Below are 12,116 nucleotides of genomic sequence, written 5' to 3'. Positions count from 1 at the left end.
GATGGGGCTTTTAGCAACCTGATCTAGTGGAAAATGTCCCTCCCCATGACAGAGTGATCTTTAACATCTTTTCCAACTTAAACCATTATATGATTCTATGAGACTATGAAATGTATAGTGTAATAAAAATCTTTGAGATATCTGCTCTTCTTTCACATACAGTTAAATCGATGGAGTTGAGAAAAAGTTTATGGCAGACTGACAAATTGAGATCTGCACATACAGTATTTGACTAGGTTTTTCTCCTTATGAAGATTTGCTTAAGAAACACCAAGTGAATTCAAGTGATTTCTAAGTTTGAAAAGAACAGTAAGGTTTTGCTTCCGAGGTTCAGAAAGCTGTGGCATCTCTAAAGAGAATCCACACAAGCATCCTTCTCTCTAGTGAGACATTGAAATGTTTGGACATTGTGGTTGGTTGGTCATGTTAAAAAAAGAAAAACCATAATAATGGCAACTAAAAATGAAAGCAGCATATTGTAGAATAGAAAATTTGCTTTTACAGATTGTTCAAGATTGCTCTGAACATGTTTTTTTGAGGGGAATTTTGTGCCCAGCATATGTCTTTTCCTATGAGCAATAAAGACAGAACAAGGAATTTTTAAAGGTCATCATGTCCAGTAGTTGCATTTTAACTCTCATCTGATCTACATCTCCTCTGCACCATCATTTTTTTTTCACTGCAGTGGCACAGAGGGGGAGTGGTGGGGAGCAGAATGGCTGTAGCCCCTCTATGAGAAATATTTTTTGGCAGCTAGTAGAGAAGCAATAGTATTTGCCACTCCCCAACATAATCCTGGTTGCATTCACCTCAGTCAATCTTTTAATAATAGGCTTAAGATGCATCAATGGAGATTCAGGTGGGGAGGGAAAAAAAGGAAAGAGAAAAGCTGTATTGTGACAAGGATAGAGAAAACTGGGCTACAATACTAGTGAGGGTTTAAAAACTCCCACACTGCAGATTTTAAGACCAGTTTAGACAAACATCTGGAAGAAATTATTTAGATAACACTGATTGTGTTTGGGATCAGGGGATCACCTGAAGATTTTTCAAAATTTCTCCCTCTCCTTTCTAGTACAATGAGAAACTACAAGGTAAAACAATGGAACAAAGTCTCAGCCAAGGACAGAGTTCAGCGGTGCATCCCACTGTCTTTCCCTGTTCAATAAAGACATATACACAACCAGTGCTCTCTCATCAGGCAAGGAAAGAAAAGGAACCAGGCATGAGTAAGAAAAAAGGCATGTTATTTCACTTTCTGATTAACTTAAAATTTGAAGTGGAAGCAAATACTACTTTTTGCACCATTATATTGGCTCATAAGATCTTCAAGGCTCCAAAGTGTCTGTTCAGCTCACCACCTTAATCTTGCCTATCACTCTGCCTACAAGTCCAATACCAAACATTCATAACAATTACCACCACAGCAGCTGATTTTTACCATACAAGGATAACAGTCAGGCACTCTGGGATCCCTGAGCTTAAGTGCAGCAGAAGTTCTAAGAACTACTACAAATGAAACTCCGCTGTAGAGCATACTGCAAAAAATGAAGCCTCAGTCTGACATATCACTGTTTTTATCAGTCATCCCATTCACTACTACAAGTTTTCTACAAGAATCTCTTCTTTCAGTGAAACACCAGTTCATCCTAACTCTGCTGTATGGACCCACTCTGCACTCTGAGCATCTGCTGTGACCTCCCCTCTCCCTTTAGGCTGTGATTACTTCAGCCTAACTCCACCTCCCCTGCAATGCTACTTATTTGTTCAACTATTTTGCCAAGCCCTGGCTTATCACACAGATTTTCACTTAAATTACAAGTAATAAAAATATATTTCAAATTGTTCACCTATTAAGCTTGAATCACAAGCAATTAACAAAATGCTTTGATGGAGTCCTCACTTAACATTCCTTCTGTCTCAGTGACCTTAAGGTTACTGAACATCTGTTTCACTCTTATCTTGCACTGAAATGTTTTAGACAGATGTAGCTGTAAAAAGTCATTGACCCCAAAATTCAAGCTCTTAATTCAATTATTCCTATGAAACCTATAGTTTGTGCATAATTAAGTTAGAAAGGAATGCATTCACATACTGATTTTTTAACACTCCCGGCGGAATGGAAATCTTATCAAGAGAGCTCCCACAAAAAGCCACAATAACCTGGAGACTGAAAATTTCAATGTCAATTGAAATCCTTACCCTGAAGAAAGAAAAAGTCATCTGAACCTATTATTGTGCAAAACTGAAGGGGTCTCCTGTGGGCCTTTGATCATTTTGCATGTCTTAATTCCTTTTTCCAGTCTTTTTGTTTCTGATATGTGCACTGAGCAAATTGAAAGGAACAATCTGTTACTAATTACTCAGGTCTACTCAGTACTCCCTCCCAGCACAGCTGAATTCCAATGTGTGCCCACAAGGAGCATCCTCACCAGTGACCAGACAGACCTGGAAACAAGCCGCTACAAGCTCCAGAGTCCCATTCCCACGACCTTTTGTGCCTTCCCATTTCATGCACCCTCCACACCAGCCCAGGTACACTGAAAAGCCTCTGCTCTCAAGGTAGTGTCCCTCTTTGCAGTGCAAATATTGGCTTTCTGTAACCCTAAATGATCATTTTACACTAAATGCAAAGTTAGCAAGTACAGGACAACAAGCTGGCAACAACCATGCACCAGGCTGTATGTTCTGCTCCCAATATTCAGTTCCTGCTTCCTGAACCACAAATGCCTCAATAAGGATTATTGCCAGGATGGAAAGAGTGGGACTGGGGAAGATGATCTCATGTTGCCTGTCTGCACTCAAGAGAACTACATTTCTTCATGACATCATACTTGGCATTCAACTGCCTCCTAAAACCAAGGTAGCGCAAAGCACTTAAAAACAGGTAATCATTCTTCCATATCTCTGGCACTGCCTCACCATCTCTTAGGGACTGCAATTGCTTCTACAAAAATTATGAAAGTTTGGCCATTAATTCAAGTGGCAACAGAATCAGCATTGGTAATAGATTTTTCCTGCCATTGATAAAATCTGCTGTTCTTTTTACTCCTGTGTTAGTCCACAAACACACACACCCAGGCAAAATGTCACACAGGTGCCCCCGGCATTGGATGCACAGTAATTAATAATTTACATCAAACAACTACCTGCTCAGTGTGCTGGTTTTTTTTTCAATTGATATAATTTTACCCCTCCCTGAAATTTAAAATTGGATACTTACTGATGCCGACAGCTGTAATAAGTTTAATTGCAACTTCTGGGATTTCACACTGCATAAAGAAAGGCTCCAAAATGTACCGTCCAAATGCCAATGATATCACTGCTGTGGCAGCAGGGCTAGAGTGAAAAAAAAAAGTGAAAAAATTAACATGCAATAGTACATAGTTATTATTCTTGTGGGATCATGCTGTAATTTCACTATCAGAGAATTGTGAACCTTAATTTTGGTGCTTTCTTGTAGCTTTGCTGACATGTACTGTGGTTTCTGAATGTAGCACTACTCAGTGATTCTGATGTGGACAGCAACAATTCCTACCAGGGTGGGTCTTACAACTTCCATGTTGCAAAGCAGTCGTAACAAAAAAGGAAAAGTATCAGCAGAAATCTTGATTCACTCACTTGAAGCAAACATAGCCAGAATTGGATTACATGGGCAAAACCCTGCACAAAAGTCAGTGAATTTTAGTGGCCAGATGTATCTCACCCCCCAGAGACACAAGGAAATTAATTTCATTCAAGCTGAGAATTCTGGTTTACTGAAATAAGTATCCAAAACCTACCCAGATCTTTTATTAAATTCTGAGAGAGTCCAAATGGGATTTTCTAAAATACAAACAGAATTTGTTTCTTTTATTGAGTTACAATTTCTGAGCACTGCAAGTGAGAGCAAAAATCCCTGAAATACACCACAGAATACCATGAAACAAAGAAATATAAAAAAAGACATAATGTTTCTTTATTTGGTCAGTTAGTGCTTTTCGTATTAAGAGTTAAGCTATCCAACACCCCACAAAGCTGTTGCATTTACAAGTTTGAAACGTTCATAATATTCGTACAGCCTTTCTCTTTGAGAGGAGCTAATTGTTTGACAAAAGCCTTAGCACTGACACACGTTAGTAGCAAATTAGCCTGTGCCTGCATATTACTGTTCATGTTCCATTTGGGAGGACATTGTCACCCTTCTTAGGACAGCTGGTGGCATCTGTGGTTTATCACACATGCACTGTAGTACAAAAGGCCATATGATTCTTGAAGAATTTCTGAGTTGAACAAAAGTCCATGCAAATTTCTTGTTAAAAAATTTACAACACTTCACATAATTTTGATAAAAATTCCATGGAACAGGTTAAAAATTCTGCAGAGATGTTGTTGTTCTCCATCAAACAATAAAAGAATTTTCCACAAGGGAGTTGCAACCTGGAAACAAAACCCACTTTCTTTGTGTTATGACTCAACACAGAAGTCACACCTGGAGCTGGACCAAGATGCAGAGAAGCACAGAACAGAAATATCTTCCTCAGAAAGTTTCTGCATGGACGAGCAAGGGCTGCTGCATGTGTATCTCCCACCCGTGGGGATGTTCCTCTCACTGGTCAGCAAATGGCTTTGCAAATTTTGTCTGGATTTTCATAGACATTTACTGACTTTACTTCAGTGCAATATTTCTAATTCATATCCGAAGATCACCAGGCTTCTGGTTTTTAAGTACTGCAGCCTGCCATATGTAGTTCTGGAGTGTCCTAGATAAGAGGAAAGATCAGATCTCTGGAGCTGTCCCAGACTTTTTTCTTCAGTCCCAGCTCCTTTCCCCAGAACTTGGATTTTGCCCTCCTATTTCAAGGAAAAGCCTTTTTAAAGAAGGCCACACCACTAAGTTTCTAAAAACATAGCTCCTAATTATACCTCTAATAAATAGCTGTGTCTCTGACATTCCCATGGCTCAGGGGAGAAGTTGCTGGCAGTGCAGTCAATCAGTGGAGGTGGAAGTTCAAAGAATGGAGAAGTATTAAAAAAATATACAGATGGGGAGTTTAGGGACACAGTTCAGTGGTGAACTCAGCAGTGCTGAGTTAATGGCTGGACTCAATGATCTTGGAAGTCTTTTCCAACCTTACTGATTCTGTGCTTTTCCTTTTGACTACCGTACTACTGGCAGGCTGGCAGCCCTCAATAGCTGTGTGTTCAGGAGCAGGTAGAAAGTTCATGACTAGCTTTCACTGAGGAGCAAGGATACAAGCAGACACCAGCTGAGGAGCAGGACAGTGTCCCATTACATACCACAGGTGAGTCAGGCACCTGGCAGCACACTCTCACACAGCCTGTGTTTAGCAACCATCACAGTGAAGCTCTACAGACAATGCATTCACACTGTTGTCTCCACTTGTTTGAAAAGTAGATGTTGGGGTTTCTTCAAAGGTATATAAATATACATAAAACACACACAACCAGGCTTTTGGAGAGAAAAAGGTTCACAGTTGCACTGGGTGAGAAGCAGTGCAATGTAAGGCAGACTTAATCAATATGAGGCAGAGTTGTTAAGTGTGTCAAGTAGTGGCTTTACAGAGATATATATGAGAGCAGGAAATGTCTATTTTGTTTGTGACTGCTTCACCACTCTATGAGTGCAATAATCCTGCAACTTTTCAGAAGAAAAACCAGCCTAGCTGAGAAGTATCTGTGCAACTTCATCTGTTGAAAACAAAAAATAAACACATATGAGGTCTCAAGTTCTTTGATAGCAGCAGCCAATTAGTTTCCTGATGCAGGAGCCAGATATAAAACTCTACACAGAGTTTCAGCAGTGCTGCTCTGATCATCGCAAGTTACAACATGTACGCCTTCCTTGCTGCCTCTCAGACTGGGTGATTAAAGAATCCACTGATGTTCTCTCCCATGCAAGATGATTATTTTCTGGGTGTGGGGCAGATCATGATGACTAAGAGCATTTTTACAACACTCCTGGGACACTTCAATATATAAAAAAATAATTATTTTGTGAGGAGAGGAATTTATGATGCCTGGATTCTTGTGGGTGTTTGTACCTAGGTTAATAAGGTGCCTCTGCCTAAGAAGATGCAGATTAAGAGGGCGATTTCTAATACTATTCCATTTGGTTGATTCTCTGATGTGAAATGATATAGCTGTTCATAGCACTGTGAAAACACAGGTCTCATTCCACTGCCTAATTTTCCTTTTTGGCAAAAGGTTCATACAGTTGAGACATCTGCCCTTTCATCATATTTAATGGAAATCATGCAGTTAATTCAAAGGTTACATTTGGGTGGGGAGGTGGTGTTGGACCATCTGACATACAAAATGATTTCCTCTGGAAACAACATAAGGATTTACAGATTCATAATGACTCAGCACCATCAGCACTTTTAAACTCAACAGTCTATGCTAGAACATGTCAATCACAGTTGTGATTTGAAATGAGGCTTGTGCCTCATTTGTGACTAATCTACTGATTGCGGAAGAGACGGGAAAGAAGTGCTAACCAGCCTGAGGCGGGGATGGAGCATTCCCAAAGTCATTTTGTGTGAGTTGCCCTGTTCTACATGTATCAAGATCTCCAACCTCAGCAATACTGTAAAAATAAAAAGAGAAGTTCAAAGGCTACACGTGAGTTTGATATGTTGATCCATTTACATTATGAAAGTTTATTTTACATGATTCAACACCTTCGTATTGTAATTCTTTACAATGTCAAAGGCTGCATGAGTCACAGACTTACACACCAAGGCAGTATATTGGACATTTTAGGTATGTGAAGACAATGTTTCTTTATTTGGTCAGTTAGTGCTTTTCATAGTAAGAGTCAAGTTCTCCAACACCCCACAAAAGCAAAAAATCAGGGCCCAATCTGACATAAAAGGCATATATGGTGCCCCAACTCTGAAAACTACTGGACAATAGTTTCACCAGGAGTTATTCCTGTATCCACAGACAACGGCAATTGCTCCAGAAGGTAGTGCCAAGACTGAGAAAATGTAAAGGTGACTTCCCTCTTCACTGTACTATATCTAGGTATGGCTAACAACATTATTAGTGACATCAGTGGACATCATAAGCCTAGCAATATTAAGGCAAGTAATTGAATTTTTGTGGTAGGGAGTTTTCTTATTCCCCCCATACATGCACACATGTCTTCTTGAACATTTCAAAGCTGAGGAGGAAAATACCATTTTTAAACTCTCTGAAGCAACCATAGTAAAAGGACACAGTTAATTGACCAAAATATGCTTGATTTGTTTTGCCCAACGTATATCACAGATTTTTATTTATGACTGACAAGTGCATTGCCATCAGAAAAGAAATGGAGGAGTCACAACACACTTACCGAATAATGAGTAGTTCAACCCAGACCCTCACAAATGCAGGTAACGGGCCAAAGGCCTCCAGGATATAGGTGTAGTGACCACCAGATTTCTTAATGCATGTTCCTAGTTCAGCATAGCAGAGAGCACCTGTGAGAATTCAATTGTGGCAACATGAGAAATACCCAGAAATACCTATCAAAACATTTATAGCCTAACCAACAGACCTGTCATGGTTTCACAACTACTTTTTATATGTTTTAATTTTTTTCCAATTAATTTTGAAAGTTTTAATTTATTCAACTAGATATGCGGTTAACCAAACTGTGCATTTATTCAGTTATATTTAAAGCCACTGGCCAAGCTATTTGCAATAAGTGTTGACACTCCTCTGCATCTTGTGAAGAGGGACAACAAAATGGGGTGTCACACCACTCACCCTACTTCCCAGGCAGCCAGACTGCACCAGTAAATGAAAGATTTCTGACACATTTGCTTGTTATCAAAGGCTGATTAGCTCTTTTCAGCCTTAGAGATGCCTGGCTCAAACTCTGAAGGTCTGAAAACTGTATTACCTCTCCTCAGCCATGGACAAAAGCAACCGAATTGCCAAAATTTGGAAGCAGGATCTGTAGAATAAGAATTTTCCTCAACATTACTTCTAATGTTTTATATACAAAACTCAGGGAATGGCTTAGTCATGGCTTTTCAACACTGGTGGAGTGTTTTTGTGTACTAAAAATGCAGTGAAGGGTCAGGAACCATCAGCCAGTTACAGAGCTGGGGATTCACAGCTCCATAGGTAGACCACATCAATACTGTTTCACAACCAATAGACAGGCAGCCTTCTTGGAAGATTCTGAGAAGCCAGTAATAAACATTACTAAAGTTTGTTAGCACTGCATCACACAGAGTTAAGATCAGCAACATACATTAACTCATTTCAGCTCTCTTGCCTGCATGCTTTTACGCTACAACACTTTTAGATAAAAACTACAGTTGTCAAAACCACATCACATGTACAAGCCCATTAAAGCTGTACCACATGATGACAAATTCTCCAGCCTTGTTCATTTGTTTTGTTTGGGGCTTTGCAAAAATGTGGCAACTTTTATTCACTATTCTTTAGCTTACGTGAAGATGTACTTAAAGGAGTCCTTGCAGCCACATTAAAAAAAGAGCTGGTTTTGCATTTTCTTTTGCCAGACTCTTCTGTTGAGGGTCAGGATGAAATGAAATTGTGTTTTAATATACGTTATACACACAGCCTCAGCAAGACCTTAAGTGACCTCTACATGTGATTTAATTACAATTGGGTCGTGCAGGGAACTAAATTTTTAAAAAAATTTTTTAAAAAAAGCAACAACAACCAAAAAACAAACTGTAACAGGTCGATTCTGAGAACAAAATACTATCTTTTGCTGTGCCAAATTACACAGTTACTCATATCTAGAGGTCTGGAAAATGACCTAAAAAATCTGTCTGATAAAAGAGATTTGTTGTTGTTGTTGTACAGACTTTATTTCATAGCCAGAAGATTACTACTACTGAAGTTACATCCAGAAATGTAGTGCTTAAGCAAATTCTGGGTTAAGTAACTCAAAAGACCAAGGTCTTTTGACAGGGTTACAAATAGCATCTGAGGTTTTTCTTAGCAGGGGAATTTTGTTGCAGGCAGAACTTCCACATTTGTACAAGAGATTATGCTGCACATTGTACCAATACACTTACCATTTGACCCAAATGGGTCCTAACTTACTCGGTCTGTTTTTTGGCCTGGGTGGGTTTAGCCTGAAAAGAGTATTTTTTTTAAGCTCAGAGCCAATTTACACAAGGTGGCATTTGCATGTTCTGCCTATTAAGGGTCACGTTAGTCCCTCTTTTTCCTCTTCACCTCCTGCCCGTAAACAAGTAGCTTCCCTTTCAAATAAAGCCAATATCCATGTTAGTTCTTCAGTTTCTTTGAGATTAACTCATTAACTAGGTCAATGAACCCTCTGTCCCACAGAGGCCAGGGTGGAGTTTTCCACTCTGAATGAGGGTTTTGTGTACAGAACAACTTAACTGGACTTCTTCAGAATTCAACATTCTTCAAGAATACAAAGAATTACTAAAAACTCCCACAATAAGCAGGCCAGCAATAAAACTCCCAGAGAATATTTGCTTCCATTACACTGTTTTTTGTAGCGCAATCTTTTAAAGCAACATCAGGAGTGAGGAAGGAAGTAAAGAGCTGGGAAGAGGGGTGATTAGTATTATTGTTTTGCTCCCCTTCAAGCCAATACAGCTTACATACAATGGGAATTATTCCTCTCAGACCTTGCTCTATTGTCTAGGGAACTAAGTTGAGCTGTCTAAACATTTCAGTGGTGTTTAAGCAGTGTGCTCATCCAGCTGCCGGGGGCTTTACAAGCAAACCATAAATACGTCTTACAGACAGGAGAAAAATATACATACAGCACATTCTATGGGGGGAAATGGACATTTGGTTTTCCTGTTCCTTTAGGGACCCATTAAAAAAAAATTATGCTTCCAACTTTCACCAGCTGGTGCCAGAAGTGGCAACAGGGGTTGCAAATCTTTGCACCCTCCACAAAACCCATCCTGCAGCACAGACCTCCTGTAGTCCCATTGGTGCTCAAGCTCTGCACTGTGACTTCCTATCCAATAGTAAAATCAGAGAAATAATCACAATAATTCACCAGCTGCCCCTCTAGACCAATTAGAAACTTTTCAGGGACTTACCAAAAAGCGAGAGGATACCACACACTGTCCAGACAGTCAAGGACATGCCCACGCTGCCTGTGTTCTTCAGGATGCCTTTGGGAGAGATGAAGATGCCAGCTCCAATGATAGTGCCAATTATGATGGATATCCCCCTCAAAAGCGTCACTTTCTTCTTCAGCACAACTTTTCCCTCCTGGGCTCGCTGTCTGCTGTCCATAGAGGACAACTTGCCATTAGCTTGTCCCTGCAAGTAGCTTCCATTAGAGACTGCGGGCACAGCAGCTTTCCTAAACATGCTACAGTGTCACCAACACACTGCTGGCAAGCACAGGCAGAAAAGTTTTCAGTAGAAACTCAAGGGGTTTTTTTCACTCTATGTAGCCAACTACTTTGGCTCTTCCTCTGTCTTCTGTTATCTTTCTAGCTGCTCCTACGCACAGGTAACAAGCTCCTAAAGAGTATGTGAACCCTTCCTGCGATCCAAGCCCAGCTCAGAAACACCTGTGTTTTCACACTGTGAGCTGGTACTGCCCTATCATTGGAAACCAGCTCAGCTTCCGCATGGACTTGTATTTAAGCTCTTGTCATACCAAGTTACTCTAGCTGAATGATGATGCAAATTCTTCAGGTTTGCATCAGCCATTTGAGAAACCGCTGGCATTACTCAGCATTTCTGGTTTTTTGTTGTTGTTGGTTCCTCCCCCCTACCCCCTCCCCCCCCCCCCCATTTTTTTTCCCTTTTTAAACCGCAGGGGCATGTTGCGCAACTGACCTGAGGGTGGTGGTGAGAAGAACAAAGCACTCGCAAGCAGCTCGAGCCAAACCTCGCCAATCAGTGCAAGCATATCACCCCCGACACCCCGAGACACACTGCCAATTTTTTTAAAGCAACTCAGAGCCAGAAACAAAAGCCTGCCTAAACACAAAGCTCGTCAGAGCACAAGGGGAAAAGAAATCAAACAGGATACGTCATCCCTGGGTCTAATCCAATTTCACTCTCGAAAAACTTTCAACAAAAGTTAAGTTTGCGGGGGCTGAACTTCTAGTATCGCAGTTGATCGGCCTCTCCCACTTCCATGGTACTTCTCTAGAAATCTCTGAAGGGATCAGGACTTACGAAAAGGATACATATAGCCCCGGTGTTACCCCGAGTTACTTAGCAACACCCCCCCCCCCCCCCCCCCCCCCCGTCAGCCTAACGAGCACACACGGGTTATTTTCACGGAACAGGCATTTTCATAGGCGCAGCTGTTTTCTGGGGTGTCAGGAAGCAGCACCGCAACACCGCTTCTTGTTAAAATACACTGCAAAGGTTTACAGCCAGCTTGCATGTGTGACCGGGCAGGGGCAGGGCAGCACTGCAGAGCGCGGGATCTCCAACAGCTCAGGAGTCAGAATGGGATTTTTGTGTTATCGCAGAGCTCCCCAGACCAGATAAACAGGTAATCAGATGCATAAATACATTTGCTTCACCTGATCATTCAAGTTCAAACTGAGCAGGGCAGCACCGCAGAGCGCGGGATCTCCAACAGCTCAGGAGTCAGAATGGGATTTTTGTGTTATCGCAGAGCTCCCCAGACCAGATAAACAGGTAATCAGATGCATAAATACATTTGCTTCACCTGATCATTCAAGTTCAAACTGAGCGATTAAAGTGTTAAAAAGAGATGCATTCTCCTAAAACAGAGCAAAAATCAATACCCTTCAAGCACTTTTGACCTAATCAAGGCCTGTATAATATATGCCAAAGGGGAAAATTCTTAGTGGTATAGCTATTGCAGCTGCTAATAGCTTCAGATTAGATCAGTGTAGTGAGACGTTATTGCTGCAGTTACTGCTCTTACAGGTATTGCTTAATTAGTAGCTAGGTTTGGGGGTAAAAATAAGATCAGTTAAACCATTTTATCATTCAAACAGCAGGCACTGAGCTCGGAGCACAACTGTGCTTTCAAATTTATGTGAGAAAGAAGAAATCTTGGACTACCAACATGCAACTGTAAAACTTCAGTGTTTTTAAAGCCTCGTATTTTCAGTTATAACTCACCTGTAATAGTTGGCACTGAGAGAAAA

General features: G+C 40.7%; 1 protein-coding gene across 6 annotated transcripts in view; it reads right to left on the bottom strand.

The window, feature by feature from the left end:
* SLC7A11 (solute carrier family 7 member 11) overlaps positions 1-11,080 on the bottom strand; it is a 59,569-nt gene extending 48,489 nt beyond the window's left edge. For 2 of the 6 annotated variants that reach the window (XR_007203817.1, XM_048304728.1), the window contains exons 1-3: positions 10,065-10,677; positions 7,343-7,469; positions 3,224-3,339 (exon numbers count right to left, since the gene is read on the bottom strand). Coding sequence is in view for 5 of the 6 variants with exons in the window: in XM_048304728.1 (XP_048160685.1) it covers positions 3,224-3,339; positions 7,343-7,469; positions 10,065-10,341 (520 nt within the window). In the remaining variant the exon portion in view is untranslated. Of the gene's footprint in view, positions 1-3,223; positions 3,340-7,342; positions 7,470-10,064; positions 10,678-10,818 lie in introns of those variants that run through there. The other 4 variants (XM_048304726.1, XM_048304725.1, XM_048304724.1 and 1 more) reach the window with 4 other exon arrangements.
* Positions 11,081-12,116: the final 1,036 nt, after the last annotated feature.

This window comes from Corvus hawaiiensis, chromosome 5 (genome assembly GCF_020740725.1).
Source record: "Corvus hawaiiensis isolate bCorHaw1 chromosome 5, bCorHaw1.pri.cur, whole genome shotgun sequence".
Taxonomy (NCBI): domain Eukaryota; kingdom Metazoa; phylum Chordata; class Aves; order Passeriformes; family Corvidae; genus Corvus; species Corvus hawaiiensis.
The sequence above is the reverse complement of the archived record's forward strand: the minus strand, read 5'-3'. Positions and strand labels throughout refer to the sequence as shown.